Here is a 19,453-nt window from a genome sequence, read left to right on the forward strand (position 1 = left end):
ATAGTGGTGGTGTACAGCTGGCGTATGCAGGTCCTGTGCTTACAGACCCTGCAGCGTCCCCTTGTAGGACTCCATAATGGGTGGCTGGCGCCGCTGCCGAAAATAAACCTCTTCTTATGGCTAGCTCCTTCCCCCAACTCCCTGATCGCCCTCAGAAAAGAGGGCGCACCGATGAAGTATTCCAGTTTTTTGGTCACCAGAGAGTATCCTTTCCCCGATTCCACGTTATCCACGCTGACACACCCGGCAAACCAGTGCGAACAATTTCACCTTTTCTTGTTTCAAAGTCTTTGACAGAAATCTTTGGCCCAGGATATAAAGCTTCGAGAATGGCAAGTGGTGACCTCCTGTTGGAGCTCCGCGACCAGAAACAATATGAAAAATTGCCTAACCTAGTGAAATTTGGTGATACCAAATTAATAGTAACCCCACACCGAACCATGAACACCACCCGTGGCGTTGTCTCAGATGATGACCTGTTAGGGCTGACGGAGGCTGAACTCCTGGACGGTTTCAGCGAACAGAATGTCATAAATGTGAAACGAATTAGCATGAGGCGTGATGGCAAAGAAGTCCAGACTAAACACTTGATACTTACCTACAATTCAAGTGTACTGCCCGACTCCGTTGAGGCTGGGTATATCAAGCTTCGAGTGAGGCCATATATACCAAACCCCCTCCGATGTTTCAAATGCCAGCGGTTTGGCCACAGTTCACAGAACTGCCGAGGCCGCCTAACTTGCGCGAAATGCAGTGCTGAAGAGCACACATCAGATGCCTGTGAAAACTCCCCTCACTGTGCGAACTGTAACGGGGAGCATGCCGCATACTCACGGTCATGCCCAAGCTGTAAAAAAGAAAAGGAAATTGTCACGATTAAGGTAACACAAAACATTTCATTTAGGGAGGCACGAAGGCAGGTGTCCTACCTGCCAGAAACCAGCTTTGCTGAAGTGGCACGTCAGGAGGCAGCGCCACGACGGCCCCCGGCGCCTGTCTGGCACACGCGTAGTGAGCCGGCGGTGACGCCTTCTGGCCCCTCGGCGGTTGCAGCCAGTGCTGCTCCGCCATCGAAGAAGGACCCACCAACCTCTGGGCTGGGGGCCGCGAAGGCCTTGTCTTTAGAGGTGAGGCCCTCAAAACAAATGCAGCGCTCGCAAGAGCGCGTGTCCAGCGCCTCGCAAGAGGCAATGGACACAACACCGAGCGTGAGGGCGCAGCCAGCGCCTAAGGATCGGCGCAACTCTGTCGGCCGATCCAAAAAAGAAAAATCTCATGTCACGGCCCCTGGAAAGGCTCCGTGAGCTTACTTTCCATCCTTGAGCACACAGCACAAAACACATCTAAAATGGACACGCAGATTTTACAGTGGAATGTGAGAGGACTTCTCCATAACCTCGATGATATTAGAGAACTCCTTAATAAACATACTCCAAAGATGCTGTGTGTTCAGGAAACACATCTCAAGTCCACACAAACAAACTTTTTGAAGCAATATGCCATCTTCCGCAAAGACCGTGACGACGCTGCCGCCTCGTCGGGCGGTGTCGCTATAATAGTTGATAAAGGTGTGGCCTGTAAGCAAATAAACCTCCGAACTTCTCTTGAGGCAGTTGCTGTCCGAGCAGTGCTGTTTAGGAAGCTACTAACAATTACTTCTATTTACATTCCTCCGTGCTATCAACTTTCGGAGACAGAATTTCAAAGTTTCATTGATGAACTTCCTCCGCCATATATAGTCGTTGGTGATCTAAATGCACATAATCCTCTATGGGGCGACTCCCGTTTGGATGCACGAGGACGCCTAATAGAACACTTTCTGTTTTCGTCAGGTGCATGTTTACTCAACAAAAAAGAATCAACATATTATAGCTCTACGCACAACACATACTCTTCTATAGACCTGAGTATTGTCACGAGTACACTAATTCCTTATCTGGAGTGGTCTGTTCTCAAGAACCCCTTTTAGAGTGAACACTTCCCGATAATGTTGAAGCTAACTAAAGAAGATACATGCTTGCCTGACTTTCCTCGTTGGAACACCAAGTCAGCCAACTGGGAACTGTTCCGAGAAAACACATTTTTAGATGGAGAGGACATTGCTGATTTTAATATAGACGATGCTGTGGCATACCTAACAGATTTTATTATTGACGCTGCAGTGAAATGTATTAAGCAAACTAACGGAATGACTAATAAGCGTCGCATCCCATGGTGGAATGACGATTGTCGGAAAGCGCGAAATAGTCAAAATAAAGCTTGGAGATTACTCCGAAATTACCCAACGGCTGAAAACCTCGTCAATTTCAAACAGGTGAAGTCACAAGCTAGAAGAACGCGTCGTCTTGCAAAGAAAGAAAGTTGGAATAGGTACATCTCTGGTATCAATTCTTACACTGACGAAACAAAGGTTTGGAATAGGGTAAACAAGTTAATGGGTCGGGAGTCGCACCCCATACCCTTGGTAAATAGCCGAGGTGAGAGCTTAGAGGAGCAGGCAGACTGCCTAGGCGAACACTTTGAATACGTCTCAAGTGCATCAAACTATACAAAAACGTTCTTAAAGTTCAAAGAACGCGAAGAGCGGCAGCCCCTTAAACGTCCATCCAGTGAGACTTACAACTGCCCATTTACATTAGCTGAACTTCAGGCATCTCTTGCGTGCTGCAACAACTCGGCACCAGGAGTCGATCGTATAACATACGAAATGGTCAAGTACCTTCACCCCGAAGCACTAAAAACACTCCTAACTCTCTTCAATATCATGTGGGCAGCTGGGTATATTCCATTGTCATGGAAAGAAGCTATAGTCATCCCAGTACTTAAACAAGGCAAAGATCCGTCCTTGGCCGCCAGCTACAGGCCAATAGCGCTAACAAGCTGTCTATGCAAACTATATGAGAAAATGATAAACCGGCGCTTAATCCACTTTCTAGAAAGTAACAGTATACTAGACCCCCTTCAGTGTGGTTTCAGAGAGGGGAGGTCGACAACAGACCACCTTGTTCGCATAGAGACATACATCAGAGATGCATTTATTCATAGGCAGTTCGTACTTTCGGTATTCCTAGACTTAGAGAAGGCGTACGACACCACATGGCGGTTCGGGATTCTCCGCAATCTTGCCACCATGGGCATCCGTGGGAACATGCTAAACACAATTAAAAGTTATTTGTCTAACCGAACCTTTCGCGTAAAAGTGGGAAATGCTCTCTCTAGAGCTTTTACCCAAGAGACTGGTGTTCCGCAAGGGGGCGTGCTTAGTTGCACACTCTTTCTTGTAAAAATTAACTCCCTGCAGTCAGTCATTCCAAGCGCGATGTTTTATTCCGTGTATATTGATGATGTGCAGATGAGTTTCAAATCATGCAATATGTCTACCTGCGAACGACAAGTGCAGCTTGGAATGAATAAATTTTCTAAATGGGCGGATGAAAATGGTTTTAAAATAAACACGAAGAAAAGTACTTGCATACTTTTCTCCAACAAACGAGGGGTAATGCCACTACCAAATGTTGCGATCAAGAGAGACCAACTCTCTGTGAGCAGCGAGCAGAAATTCCTGGGAACCACTTTAGATTCTAAGCTGACGTTTATTCCCCATATTAAATATGTCAAAATGAAATGTTTGAAAGCGATGAACGTCCTAAAACTCCTGTCACGTACAACATGGGGTAGTGATCGAAAGTGCCTCTTGAAGTTATACAGAAGCCTTGTCGGGTCACGCCTTGATTATGCCTCTATAATTTATCATTCCGCAACGCCAAGTGCATTAAAAATCCTAGACCCCGTTCACCATCTGAGTATCCGACTTGCAACTGGTGCTTTCAGGACCAGTCCGATCCAGAGCCTCTATGTAGAGTCGAATCAGTGGTCACTTCACCTGCAGATCCTATAGCAGTTTCACATATTTTATAAAGGTACGTGCAAACATCAAGCATCCATCTTATTCAACTATAAACGATATGACCGCTGCCACCCTCTTCCATAATCGCCCCACAGTGAGAAAGCCGTTCTCTTTGCGTGTGAGAAACTTAAGTGAGGAAATGGGTGTTCCGCTGCTAGAACTTTGTCCTACGCCCATAGCGATACTTTTACCCCCGTGGAAGTGGCAGCTTATACACTGTGACACCTCATTTGTCGAGATCACTAAACACGCACCAGAAGCACGTATTAAAATGCATTTCCGAGAACTCCAGTCCAAGTACTCATGCGCAGAGTTTTATACCGACGCTTCTAAGTCGCATGTAGGGGTGGCTTATGCAGCCGTCGGACCATCCTTCTCGGAATCCGGTGTGCTGCACCCGGAAACAAGTATATTTACGGCTGAGGGTTATGCACTATTGTCGGCTGTGAAGCATATACGGAAATCAAACATACAAAAATCAATTATATTCACAGACTCATTAAGCGTCGTAAATGCATAAGGATCACTTTTCAGATTGAGAAATCCGGTAATAATTGAGCTGTATTCCGTCCTATGTACTGCGTACATGTCCAACCAGCATGTTACTATTTGCTGGGTACCTGGCCATAGAAGCATCGAGGGCAATGTGCTAGCTGACGAAATGGCCACCTCAATTATATTGCGCGCTATTAACCCCACCGCTACTGTCCCTGCAACAGACCTAAAACCCTTCCTACGTAAGAAACTGCGAAACCACTGGCAACGCTTGTGGGACACAGAAACAAATAATAAGCTTCACTTGATTAAGCCGCGGTTGGGTTACTGGCCCTCCGCTACAAGAACAAGGCGAACTGATGTCCTATTCTGTCGCCGCAGAATAGGACACACTTATGGTACCCATAGCTTTCTGCTGACTGGCGATGAACCTCCTACTTGTGGTAGATGTGGTGAGAGGCTAACCATCCTCCACGTCCTCCTGGAGTGTCCTGAAGCTGAAAGTGAGAGAAAGAAATATTTTGCTTTAGCATACCGCTATAATCTTCCTCTACATCCGATTATGTTTCTCGGTGAAGAGCCGCTCTTTGATGCAAAATCAGTTTTAAGCTTTTTAAAGGATGTAGTATTGAATGTCTTTAGCCCAACATTGAATGTTTTTAGTCCAACAGGTTCATAGCGCATCCTCTGTTCAGAGGATGCCGCTGTGATAGCAGCTTTCAATGAGCCCAGGCCTCCATGCTCTTGTTTTAAGGGCTCTGTTGAGGCGCTGGTGCTCCATGCCAAGTTTTTATTTCACATACGTATCACTTTTAAACCATTTTATGTTTACATAGCACACATCATTTGTCATTGCCATAATTTTACTATATATATATTTTTATGTACCTACAGCGACTGTTTTTAGGCCCATTTACAGCCACGTCACATCTGTTTTATCTACACTGAACATTGCACAGTTCATTATCATCGCTCTGGCGCTCTTTGGCCACATCTGGCCCTTGCGCCAATAAACTCCACTAATCAATTATCACACTGGCCAAGTGCGAACATAATGATAAGTATTGGAATCGGAAAAAGCTTCGTTCCGCGGTTGCACCCACCAGCTGCGTGAAAGAAATCATTAACTGAGCGACTGAGTTTCAGCTTCAGATCGTCTGCGGCTCAAAAGCAAGCCAGTGGCAAGAGCAGGGCCATGGCAGTCTCATTGCCATCGCTATCGAGCCGCTATCGAGCAATGGCGGCGCCCACGCTTGCTGAACAGCGGCGGTTTCTCATGGTGCCAACACGTGTTTTAGACTTCGTTGACGCATTTTTAGGCTCTCAAAATGGCATCCAAATGTTGAAGATTGTGTTTACGACATAACAATAAGTATCTGAGCCTAGAATTGCATCATAAAATTTCGTTAAAGCGGGTCAAAGCGGGTCAATTGAAGAAAAAGTGTTCATTGTGGCAACAATATTTATACATTGACTCCTATGGACTGCTGATGGGGAACCGTGAATTTTTCGTTGTAGCGTGATAAACACTTTGGTCCTTAGAATTACTTATGTATGCTTTTTCTAGTAAAAGATAGACATACAGAATATTGACGTGTTGTTATGGTGCCTCAGATATGCGCAATATGTATACAGGAGACCAACCAAATAAGCCTAGATAGTTTCGTTTATGCGGCTTTTCCGTTTAACAGAGTTTCGTTTAATGGTAGTCTACTGTATTTGTACAAGCCTACCAATTTGTACTCAGTGATTTATGCATACTACGCTTAGTGCGTAGCATGGGCCACATTCCAGGCAAGTACGGTCTAAAGAGGTTTCACTGTATTTATGACCTGTCATGGCAGCTTCACAATGCTCATAATTAGCATGATTTAATAACTGATGTGGACGTTGGACACTTGGTAACATTGTATTTTTGCTGCTGTTTCACCACTTTTTCTTAGCTTGCTGCATGGTATACTGGGCAAAATATCAGATTGGCTTTGTCCTACAACTTGGATTTCGATGTACAGTTAATCCCGGACATATCGAACTCGAAGAGGATCACGAAATAGTTTGATATATCGAGAATTTGAAATACAAAATAGGCATATTTAAAGCCTAAGTTGAAGAACTTCAGGCCTCAGAAATCGTTACAACAGCTAACATAACGATTCACTCAAAAACAAAGTGCGAACTGCCGGTTACCCCACTTTATTTAGTCCATAAATTTGTCTTGCTTCTTGCACGCCGTCAAGTTACAGTCATCCTTAATATCATTGAAGCTTTTTAAATAAGCAAACTTAGCTTTTTCGGCCACAACATTGTTCAACATAGAACACTGATGCAAGGTTTTTCGCGTGGCAAAAGCTTGGTTGGCGGCGGAAGCGAAGGCGTTGGCACATTCATAACCGCACGGCTACACTTCTTTGGCATCGGCAACGGCAGCCGAAATGCAGTCAGAAACATCGTCATCTGTACCGATGAAGTCACTATTGTCCGAGATGGTGCCCGTAAACGCTGAAAAGTCGCAGAATTCACTGAGGCATTGTACGTCGTTGTCAGCGGTCATGACGCATCCGAAGTCGTCACCTAGCCCGCAAAGAACGTTTACGGCAGTGTTTACTTCACATTGCTCTGAGCGCCAGTCATAATTTTTATCGCTACTTGCAGGTCAACGTTCAGTTCAACTCCCAAATGAGGATTTATCAGGAACGAGGCGAGAAGGCCACAAGGTGCAAAAGACGCTGCGCCGAGTTCATTGGAGTTCTCACTGTCGACATGTTGGCAATATCGATGTCACTGTGGAATTTGTAGCTGGCAGCCGCTGCTTTTAGCGACTTTGACGCGAAACGATAAAAAAAAAAAAAAAGCTTAGCCTCTGAGACACGCGTTCTGAAACCGAAACACTAATGAACTACGTCACAAGGTTGCACATCTCGAAGGCCATACTTTTCAGGCTCGTATGCCATTGTGCGCTAGCAAACAAGGAAGGGAATGCGAACCACATGCAAACATTGCATTGAGATCACCGAGTCACTTCGCGTTCTCCTTCAGTTTTCTCGGCAATCTGTCTTAAGACCTGCAGATTGCGCATCAAACATACCAATTTATTCGCAAGTGCCGCGCAACGAACCAGATCAAGGCGATGAAACGATATCATTTTTTCGTTGCCTGCGCGCGAAAATGGATCGGAACTTGTTAGAACGTGGCCTAAAATCGATCAATATTTGCCAGGAAAAATGCACTTTCCAGGCTTCGGCGCGGCGCTGCTGTGCGGGAGTTTGATATACGCGTGCACTGGTCCCATACTTTTGCATGGGAAATTCAAGGGGATTTTTCAACTGTTCGATATAGCCAATAACTCTATATAGTATCCGAGTTTGATATATCCGGGATCGACTGTATGAGCTTAAACTACTGTATTTAAACTATTTCATACATTTGCATAAAGTGCATGGTGCAATTTAAAGTTCAGTATTGCAGGTCAAGAAACATGTTATATCATTCAGATAGGGAACTGCTCATGTGATGTTGAGGATTTTATTGTTTTGGAAATATAATGTAAATTATGACCGTAAAGTATCCTTACACAAGTGGGCTATCTTTCACTTGCACTTTCGTTTTAGGAAGAAATAAGGAGCATCTTTGCAAAGTATGGAGTGGTCAACATTTCCTTGAAATATAAAGGCCCAAAACCGTAAGTGTTCAAACATTATTGCCCTTATTCTAGAATGTGCCAGTGTACAAGACAGCAAGAATCTTAGAACACTTTTTAGCTCTGCAGTGTGTTGTTTTGACACGTATGTTATATAAAGCAAAATACTTGGGATGCAGAATTTACAAAACTATCATAAAGAATTTTTATAGTAAAATATGGGGCATGAAAATTATTCTTTCTGGCAGAGCTTTGCCTTTGTTCAATGACTTAGTCCGCAACCATAGCTCGCCCTTTGTTTGTGCTTGTTTAGTTTGTTGTTGATTTTTAGAATGGTATTGCTTGCTAGTACTATCATACAGAATCATCATTCCTTACTGGAGCAAAACCATTTTTGTGATCACTTTGGTGTGGGGCACACCGAATCGCTTTTGTGGTAAATACCCCCTAAAAGGCCTTGCCCTTTCAAGTTCGCGAACTCTAGGGTACGAATTCTAGTTTCTGGCTTGTTTTTTTTTTTTTACTATGTCATCTTATGGATAAAAAAGCATGCCTTCTTGTCGGAGCAGCCGCAATGCACGTACACTCAAATTTCATTGCAGTCAAATTTCGCTAGGACAATGGAATTGATGGGACGGGTCAAAAAATTTGTTGTCACGGAATTTAATTGTAGCAATATTTCATCTATAGACCGCAAAATTTGGTAAGATCTGATGTTTATGACTCGTCATTCAGTCCCAGCAAGCGCACTTAGATGTGCCTGGCCAAAGTCTGAGTTAATGTATTTTCTCGTGTATAATGCAATCAAAGTAATACCCCTGTCACACGGGCACTTAAAAGTCTTTTAAGTAAGCGGTCTTTTTCCGAAAAGAAGTTCCTGACAGCAGACACACGGCACAGAGCGAACTCCTTTTCAGAAGCGGTCTTTTTCGTAAACGACGCTCGTCGATCTCTTTTACGGCTCCGAATGAGTAGCCTCGAAACCAGTGGGCGCCAGCAATTTTCGAGTGGCGAGAAAAAAAGAGCGAATGCTTATTTTTCTGTCACCAAAACTCTTTGTAAAAACAAATTTCATATCCTGCAGAAGGTGTAATGAACTCTTTTAATGGTTATTTCCTTTTCTGCTCTCAAGCAGCTACAACGCGTCGGCAATATCACGTGGTGACGCTCGGTCTTGCGCTGCTTTATCCTCTCCTTGGCGGCTTCTGCAGCATCTGCCTCGCTTTCCAGAGCGAGAAGGCAGGCCGTGAGGCTTGCGATCCTCGCTTTTTTTCCCGTACGGTCGCCCATAACGTGTCGAGAGCAGTCGAGAGCAGCGAAAAACAAATACGGTAAATAAAAGCACAGTGGTGCCAGACGGACTTGTGCACGTCGCTAGTTATGGGAATGGGTCGCCCATAACGTGTCGAGAGCAGTCGAGAGCAGCGAAAAACAAATACGGTAAATAAAAGCACAGTGGTGCCAGACGGACTTGTGCACGTCGCTAGTTATGGGAATGCTTCCTTATCTAGTGCAAAAAACATTCACATTGGTGTTTCTTCATCTCTTATTCTTAAATTTATTTGAAGAAACGAGCAGTGCAACAAGTCTTTAATTTGGACATCGTGATACATCGTTTAATTTTCATTGCCTCTCTTTTAACTGCTAGCACCACGCTTTCGCTAGCGTCTTCGAACGAAAACACTAAAAGGAGATCGTTGCTGCCATGTGTCTGCGCCGCAAACACCTCTTTGTTAAAAGTCTTTCAACTTCGTAAAAGACCGCTTACTTAAAAGACTTTTTGCGCGCCCGTGTGACACAGGTATAAGCAGAAAGTTTGGAGCTAAAGTAGGGATGCAAGTTATATAAGAATTATTGTGCGCAAGTTGGCTTCACAGCACGGCTTTGCGGTAATGCAAAAAAGGCGGCGTTGCGGCAATACTGGGGTAGTTTTTTTTTTCTCCAACGTTTTGCGGTCGGGGGCTGCCGGTTATATGCAGGAGTGGATAATACAGAAGAAAATACAATATTCAGGCGACCCCTGGGGCGTGCCGGGTGCACAGCGCCGTGAACAAGCGTGCCAGTGCTTCGCTAGAGGCGAACTGATAACTGCAACTGAAAATGATGAACTTCTGCGCTATCGTGGCCATATGTGAATGACGGGAAAGCCGTAACGCTTCGTGTCATTTTGTGGCTTTATTACCTTTAATCTACGGTTGTGTTAGCTGTTAACCTCTAGATTGTATTCGCTATCGATGAACAAGACAATAGTGACCCAGGTTTTCTACGCAGTGGCTGTGGCAAACAGTAGTTCCATTTTCAATCTGTGCGTGCTGCGCTGGCTGTGCGCGTGACTTAAGAACTGCGTCGTTGCTTTTTTTGTTCGCATCATTACAGCAAGAAATATTTGGTTGAGTCAGTAATCGCCTGTAATCGTGTTCGACACGGCTGCATTTGAGTTCGCAGCGGTTGCGGCAGAATGCAGTGACACTGGTACTAGGTGCGCGATGCTCGCGTGTGCACCTTGACGACGCGTGGTTGTTATTCACGATCGCATGGTTAGTGACCATGACATTTTTCACAATGTTGTTTATGGGTGGCTGACAGGGAATCGAAATTATTCGTTGTGGCAGAAATTTCGTTGTGGACTTCGTCGTAACGACATTCGACTTTATAACAAAGCTTCATCAGCCCCACCGCGGTGGTCTTGTGGCTAAGGTACTTGGCTGCTGAGCCGCGCAGGTTGCGGGACCAAATTTCGGCTGCGGCGGCTGCATTTCCGATGGAGGCGGAAATGTTGTAGGCCCGTGTGCTCAGACTTGGGTGCACGTTAAAGAACCCCAGGGGGTCGAAATTTTCGGAGCCCTCCACTACGGCGTCTCTCATAATCACATGGAGGTTTTGAGACGTTAAACCCCACAAATCAATCAACAAAGTTTCATCATATAGGAAAATAAGTTCATTATAAAGGTTTATTTCTAACACAATAACTATTACAAGAGCATTTTTCGTTTACTTTGTTATAACCGGTATTTCGTTACGTCCGGGTTCGTTATGTCGAGGTTTCAGTGTATAATATGTGCGTCTGGCAGTAGTGGGCTCCTCGCTGGTGGCCCTAGTGCTGGAAGACCATAGGTAAAGCTGAAATACCATGGTACGCATCCACCCCTCCTTTGCAAGGGTCACCCCGCAGGGGCACCTGCGCAAGTAGGCGTTTGGTGTGTAGCGACACCACGGACCCGAGCTAACGGGGGAGTTTCTACTCCCTCCCACGCCTAGCCGTGCGTGGCTTTGCCGTGTCCGGGGAAAAGGGGATCCTGGGGTTTGAGCCGACGCTGGGTGATTGGACCGTTAAGGCCCCCCGGCAGAGGCAACACACCCCTTTGGCCCCGGCTTCACGTAGACGGCACCCCTGGGCTGACCCACCCAGGGGAAATCGGCAGTCGCCTTTTCCTATCTCTCTCTCTCTCCCTACATCTTCGTCTTTATCTTTTACTATTTATCTGTTCTGTCTTCTACTCTCTTCCGTTTACTTCCGATATTCATGGCGGCAAGGGTTAACCTTGTGTAGGTATCCCACCTTGGATAATTACATTGGGTTATAGTGACAGCGTACGGCTGGCGTCGGGAGGGCTTGTTTCAACAAGTCCAACCGCGTCCCCTTGTTGGGCTCCGTGGTGGGTGGTTGCCGCTGTTACCGAACACATTCATACTTGTATGGCTTTACAAGCATCCGCCGACCTTGATCGGTCTCGCAAGAGAGGCCGCACCAAAGCAAGTTATCACGTCTCGAAAGAAACTAAAGTTACTTTCGCGAAGTATCACATTATCCACAGTGACAGCACACCTCTAAGAAAATTATCCCCATTTTTGGTGGCCAAGTGCCTAAAAGAAAAAATAGGACCCACATACAAAGCATCCAAAATGTCAAGGGGTGACCTCCTTTTGGAGCTAACCGAAAAAGACCAAGTGCCTAAGCTATCCCAACTAACCAGCATTGGAGAAACAGCTGTCACCGTTTCGGTCCTTCGCTCTCTAAACACCAGCAGGGGAGTAATCTCTGAGGAAGACTTCTTAGGCCTTAGTGACGAAGAGCTCCTTGAAGGTTTCCAAGACCAAAACGTCATCAAAGTTCAAAGAATTGTTATCCGTCGCAATAATCAGGAAGTGCCCACCAAACACGTAATACTAACCTTTGGAACATGTGAAATGCCCACCTCTCTTAAGGCTGGGTACTTAAAAATAAATGTCAGACCCTACATTCCCAACCCCAGACGCTGTTTCAAATGTCAGAGATTCGGGCACGCCTCGCACTCTTGCAGAGGCAAAGAAACATGCGCAAAATGCAGCGCAAACGACCACAAATCAGAAAACTGCTCATCCTCACCCCACTGTGTTAACTGTGACGGGGAACACCCAGCGTATTCCCGGTCATGCCCATGTTGGAAAAAAGAAAAAGAAGTGATCGCTCTGACCGTCAAAGAAAAAATATCATTCAGCGAAGCGCGAACACGGCTATCATACCTTTTCCACAGAAGTTACGCCGATGTGACGCAGTCGGGGGCAGCGTCACAAAGGCCTCAGGAGTCGACCGCTAGCACACCCAGTGGTTCTATGGTGACTCAAACCGCCCCCGTAAAAGAACCAGCGCCAGCTGCTCTATGCACATCAAAGGGCCCGCAGACTCCGGTCTCCCTGGGCCCTAAACTCAACAGAGTGCCAAGGCCTGAGATCCGTTTCTCAGTGCCTCACTCTTGATCTTCCAGCGCATCAGACAAGGCAATGGAGATCGACCACAAAACTCCGGTGTCATTGACACCGAAGGACAAGCGCTCTCTCGAGTGTACCAAACAGGACAAGGACAAAGTCCCAGTAACCACAATAAGTAAGCGATAACCGTAATGGTTATCGTATTTCTCTCTATTTCTATTTCTTAATATTGTCACCTATCATCTTTTATACCGATCAATCCCCAGAAGTATATTTACTTAACTTTATTCTGCCATGGCTTTTATCGTACATTGGAACTGCAGAGGCTTAATTCATAACTTAGGTGACATAAAGGACATCATTAACAAATTCTCACCAGTAGCCTTTTGCCTCCAAGAGACAAATCTTGGTGCAAAACACAGCCATTTCCTAAAAGGCTTCAAAGTTGCCCGAAAGGACAGCGAACATTGCAACCGTCTTTCAGGAGGAGTAGCCATAGTGGTGCAGGGCTGCACTCCTGCGCGAGATGTCCAAATAAACACATCTTTCGAGGCCGTAGCCGTCACCATCCTATCATACATAACCATCACCATTTGCTCACTGTATATCCCACCTCACACCCTTTTCACCACCAAAAACCTAGAAAATCTAGTGGAACAGTTGCCAAAACCATTTATCTTAGTTGGGGATTTCAATGCTCATTCAACCCTTTGGGGTAGCGACAAAACTGACGCAAGAGGGCAAGCCGTGGAAGATTTCATTTTAGCAAATGACATCTGCCTTTTTAATTCCGGTGCTTTTACCTACTTTTCACCAACCTCGCGCACTTTTAGTTGCTTAGTTCTCGCCATGTGTTCATCGTGGATTTTTAATGATTTTAAATGGGACGTCGTCAACACGTCTTATGGTAGTGATCATCAACCCGGCATCATAAAACTCATACCATCTTACCCAACTCTAACAAGCAGGCCACGCCGGTTGAAACTACAGCTCGCAAACTGGCCAGTTTTCAAAGAAAACGCTAAGCTCGATGAAGTTTTCTCATCGGAGCTTTCTGTTGAGGAACTAAACGAAGAGTTCGTCAAAGTTTTAATCTTAGCAGCAGAAAAAGCAATACCGCAATCATCCGACATCGTACGCAAGAAATTCAACCCTTGGTGGACAAACGAGTGTACTGATGCCAAAAAACTACAAAATAAGGCCTGGGGAATTCTACGAAGATACCCCACCTATGCCAACCTCATCAACTTCAAACAGGCAAAAGCCAGAGCCCGATTTATTCGAAGACAGGCAGAAAAGGATTCATGGCAAAAATACATATCATCAATTAACAGTTCAGTCACATCTAAACACATCTGGGACCAGGTGAGGAAGTTCAAGGGAGAGTACTCCTCCTACACAATACCACTGCTTACAAGTCCAGACACACAATCAACACTAGAAGACCAGGCCAACCTATTAGGAGAACACTTTTATAAGGTATCATGCTCAGAAATTACACCAATACATTCCTGAAATATAAAGAAAATGCAGAAAGACAAAGATTGTCTACTAGCAGTACCTCAAGTGAACGTTATAACCTTCCGCTTACGCTGCACGAATTGAACAGGGTACTTTCTGCCGGTAAAAAAACAGCAACAGGGTCTGACCAGATACACTACACAATGTTGGCACACCTATCCCAAGCATCCGCGAAGGCACTTCTACAATTCTTCAACAAAATATGGGACTCTGGCATAATGGCTGAAGATTGAAAAAAAGCCATAGTCATACCATTCCTAAAACCTGGTAAACCCCCAACAACCCCAAGTAGCTATAGACCCATTGCATTAACAAGTTGCCTTGCAAAAACTTACGAAAGCGTCATAAATATTAGACTTACCTTCACTCTGGAATCGGAGCACCTAATAGACACACACCAGTGCGGATACAAAAAGGGCTGTTCCACCACTGATCACATTGTTAGGCTGGAACAAGAAATACGACAAGCATTTCTACACAAACAGTTCTGTCTCTCGGTCTTCTTTGACTTAGAGAAAGCATATGACACAACTTGGAGATACGGAATTCTTAGAGATCTAGCTAACTTAGGGATTCGCGGAAGAATGCTGAACTGCTTACACAATTTTTTATCGAATAGAACTTTTCAAGTACGTTTGGGTACGGTACTGTCACGAATATTTGTCCAAGAAAATGGTGTACCACAGGGCTGCGTTTTGAGCACCACCCTGTTTATAGTGAAAATGAACTCCATCAACAGGACTATACCCCGTACAGTCATGCACTCCATCTATGTTGATGATCTGCAAATTGCATGCCGAGCCTCCAGCCTATCATCCTGCGAAAGGCAACTCCAAATTACAATAAATCGGCTTACGAAATGGGCCGACCAAAATGGTTTTCGCTTTTCAGCCCAAAAAACCACAGCTGTTCTCTTTACGCAAAAGAGAGGATTGTTCCCTGAACCCGCGCTCAAACTATACAACATCAACATGCCGGTAAAACAAAAACACAAATTCCTAGGAATCACATTCGACCGAAAACTAAACTTTCTGCCACACATAAATGCACTGAAAACTAAGGCAAACAGAGCACTCAATGTGCTCAAAGTACTCTCACATAAACACTGGGGTTCCGATCGACTCTACCTTATACGTATTTACCGATCTCTTGTACGCAGCATTTTAGACTACGGATGCATAGTCTACGACTCGGCGCGAAACTCATACATCTGCCGTCTTGACTCTATACACAACCTCGGTCTCCGTCTGTCAAGTGGTGCTTACAGAACATCACCTGTGCAAAGTCTATACGTAGAATGCAATGAGCCCCCTCTATGTGATCGAAGAGCATTACTAACCTTGTCATATGTTTTAAGAATAAGGTCGTCACCTGAACACATCTGCTATGAAATTGCCGCAAAATGTAACTCGCGCTCACACTACCTCAACAAACCGAACCTAATCAAACCACTTGTCCTACGTTTCGAGGAATACTGCCGCTTTTATACCATCCCTGATGGATCACTAGATGTCGCTATTAAACCACCAAGACTGCCGCCATGGTTTGACCTATTACAGCTATGCGAATTTTCACTAATCCTTTTCAACAAAAAAAGCACCCCTCCAGAACACACAATCCAAGAATTTTATACACTTCAGCACGAATATAGGGATTATGAAGAATTTTACACAGATGGCTCAAAAACGGAAGACCACGTGGGTATTGGGATTGTGACGACGAAAAGCGCAATTTCTGTGAAAGTACCTCGTAGTTTTTCTATTTTTTCAGCTGAAGCTTATGCCTTGAGTGAAGCAGTTCGGAAAATCATCGCTGAAAAATACAAGAAAGCAATCATATACACCGACTCACTAAGCACGCTAAAAGCACAACATATAAAATCCGAATGTGAGCCTATAGTAGGCGACATTCTAAACATGGTATACTTAAACAGCCAGGCAACCTGCATCCGTTTCTGCTGGGTCCCAAGTCATGTTGGGATACCCGGAAACGAAAAAGCAGATAAGTATGCTTCCCAGGCAGCCCATAATACAGTAACAAAAGTAAAAATTCCCCTTAAAGATATCCAGAGAACAATTCGCCTGGCCCTACTAGCAAAATGGCAAAAGCAATGGGACACCTGCACAAACAATAAGCTCCACCTGGTGAAACCCACACTCGGGGAATGGAAGACCTGCCGTCACCAGCAACGGTTTATTGAAGTTGTATTATGCCGACTTCGCATTGGACACACACACTTGACACACAACTTCTTTCTTGCAAAGGAAGAACAACCAACGTGTGAAAAATGCCAAGAAGCGTTAACACTTATGCACATCCTAATCACATGTCCTACCATTGAAACACAGAGACAAAAACATTTCAGCAAGCTATACAAACAACACGTACCTTTACACCCTGCTTTGTTCCTAGGAGATGACCCTCTAGTACCTCTGCCTGACTTGCTAAACTTTCTGAAAGAATGTAACCTGTTAAATAAGCTTTAAAATCTCATCTTTTTAGTGTCCATTCCTGAAAGTCTTGTGTCTGGCGCAGCATAGCCTTAGCTGCTTTTGCGCCATAAAAAAACAAATTAACCTAACCTTTGCAAGGGTCAATGGTTGATAGTTAAGAGAAATCACGGTAGCTCATTTACATCGCTCTGGTAGAGGGTGAGGCAGGGGGCTGTATCATTTGAAGGGCGAAGTCGCTGGTGTGCCCACTCTCTCGGCTCATCAGGAGGCGGCTCGTAAACTAGCTGGGCTCTCAACGCTTACTTTGCATTTAGAGAACGGACAGCACTAAAATCCTTTGTGGCCTCGAGCGGCCATATTCCCTTTAACCAGTGTTCTGTTCAGTTATGCGATATTGGGTTCAAAAAAGGTAGCTGTAAGCGCTACTGTATATAACAATAGAATTTGTTAGTTTTGCTTAAGGGTGAAGTAGGGAATGTGATACCCACAAATCATATTGTTATATGAAGTAAGGCTGGTTGGTAGCTAACGTTCTGGATCCGATCTTTCATGACTCAATGAAACCCTAGTACGATTAAATATAGCCGCCCCAGTAACAGAAGTTGTTGTCGTGCAGTCAGTGCTCTAAACGTGAAGCAAGCATTCAGAGCACCGCAAGTTTACACGCTGTCTCCTGACGCCTTGAGATATCGCATGCAGGCAGCTGCGCCTTTCGATGGACGCATCATGATCCTGCCCTCCCCCAGTGTCTCTTCATGCTTCTTACAAAAGATTGGCAGGGTGTTTCTTCTCTAATTGATCAGCTATCGATGGCAGGCCTCGTACAATGTTATTGCATGCAGCCTCTGTGTGACATATAAGGCTGGCTTGTTTCATCTCCACTTCAGCAGCGTTCATCGCCATTGCTCAGGAGCTTTTACTCTCGTGTAGAACATAGAATGCGCTGGGTGATGTGACCAACTTGGGTTTTATGCGGAAAATGACGATGGCAAAAACCTGCCTGGGTGCCCATATAATTGCTATCGCAGAAAAAAAAAAAAAGGAGGAGCCACTTCACGCTCGGGAATGGATAATCGGTGAAGCTGTTTAGGCTACAAGGCAGAAACGACATGGTAGAGGCCAGCTTAGTAGGTAATGTTGAGTTGTTAAAAGCCAGACTGTTAACTTTCAATAAGCGATATTACTTCAAAAGTGCTTGCTGCCTCATCAAACATGAAAAATTATCGTTGGTGGCATGAACACCTAGTGATAGAACAAATCATAACAGGATGACGTCATCACATGACATTGCTGCTTTGCACTGCCTCAGTGATCTGTGAAAGCAGTGCAAAACCATCTTTGGTGCAGTAGGCTTTCAGAGGGGCCAAGGAAGTACAGATACATCGAGTAAGAAAAAAAATTGCATTTACTGCAACAATGAATGTGATTAGCAAGAAATTGTAATGTTGTATGCAATTAAGGTAGGTATCTTTTTTTGGATCGGATCTCGCATAGCTCTGCAGAGCGCTGGTGTAAACAAATAAGAACACTCCAAAAAAAAGAAGCACTTTTCGCAGTCTCTTCGCGTTCAGAGCACAGCACATAGAAGGGTATACGAGCTGCCTGTAATGCCGGCTGAGATTGCGTTTGCGCAAAGGATCATGACACACCCTTACACCACTAGAATGTCACATATGCTGCTCGAGCAAAAAAATTCCTGCACTTGCTTCTTCACTGTACTCCAGCATGTGAAACTTGTTGCTCCATGGTGCTCCGATATGCAAAATTACCTGCTGCAAAATGAAAATTGTGCTGCCCAAAAATTGCTCAAAATCAAAAGACTTTGGTAGGATCACTGTCATTTGATTTTCTTTCTTTTTTTTTACATAACCAGCATATGCTTTGTAGAGCTGGAAAGTGCAGCATGTGTTGACCGTGCTGTTCAAGACCTAGATGGTTCCTCCGTGGGAAATCAGCAACATCTGGCTGTCCGCAAGGCGGAAGGCACGAAGCCAAAACAGAAGCCACAGAAAGCAGGTACATATAATCTTTCACTGCCCAGCTTTTCTAGAAGACGTGTGTTCATTAGTGCCCTGCATTACGGGGGCCTGAATGTAAGCGTTCAGGAATGCTGACGATCAAGTTGGTGGTGTAGTCACTACAGTAGAGAAAAAAATTTTGAATGAATTGTATCAATGTCTGTTGCAGAAGCATCTGCTGCCAAGGACCCTTTCAGCAATGCAAACAAGCTCTTTGTTGCGAACCTGCCAAAGAATATTACAAAGGTAAGATGTTCTTTCATGTATACTAAATTTTGCACCCCTACAGCAACGCCCCTGGCAGCATAGGGGTGCAGAGGGAAATGTGTTAAGCAAGGTAAGTGCACTGCGCTCAGCACACCCCTCCATTCTAGCCACCCTGTGGTAACTAGCCACCCTGTGGTAACTAGCCACCCTATAGCCGGGTAACGACTAGAAAAATCGGGCGACTGCATATCGCCTCCACAACTGAAGAAGTATTCTTGCTTATGCACTAGGCAATGTACCCTAAAGGCAGAGTTTCTGGCAGTTTGGCCCATGACGTCAATCTGGAGTGCACGGCCATTGTTGTGTGCTTCTGTGCGTGCGCCTTTGAGGAGGAATCGCCGTAGTTGTATCCGACTATATTTACGAAAGTGGAGACGGTTTACATTAGTTGTCCTTAGTTGCCAGACATGAAGTTTTTCTGCCAATGACCATCGTGTAAGACAAGGCGGGGGCCGGTTTTTTATTG

General features: G+C 44.9%; 1 protein-coding gene across 3 annotated transcripts in view; it reads left to right on the top strand.

The window, feature by feature from the left end:
- The window catches only part of LOC142807557 (uncharacterized), a 67,769-nt gene that overhangs the window by 23,396 nt on the left and 24,920 nt on the right, over positions 1-19,453 (top strand). For all 3 annotated transcript variants that reach the window (XM_075891360.1, XM_075891359.1, XM_075891361.1), the window contains 3 exons: positions 8,011-8,081; positions 18,576-18,718; positions 18,890-18,966. In XM_075891360.1, coding sequence (XP_075747475.1) covers positions 8,011-8,081; positions 18,576-18,718; positions 18,890-18,966 — 291 coding nt within the window. The remainder of the gene's footprint in view (positions 1-8,010; positions 8,082-18,575; positions 18,719-18,889; positions 18,967-19,453) is intronic.

The sequence above is a fragment of the Rhipicephalus microplus genome, chromosome 1 (genome assembly GCF_043290135.1).
Source record: "Rhipicephalus microplus isolate Deutch F79 chromosome 1, USDA_Rmic, whole genome shotgun sequence".
NCBI classification, from domain to species: domain Eukaryota; kingdom Metazoa; phylum Arthropoda; class Arachnida; order Ixodida; family Ixodidae; genus Rhipicephalus; species Rhipicephalus microplus.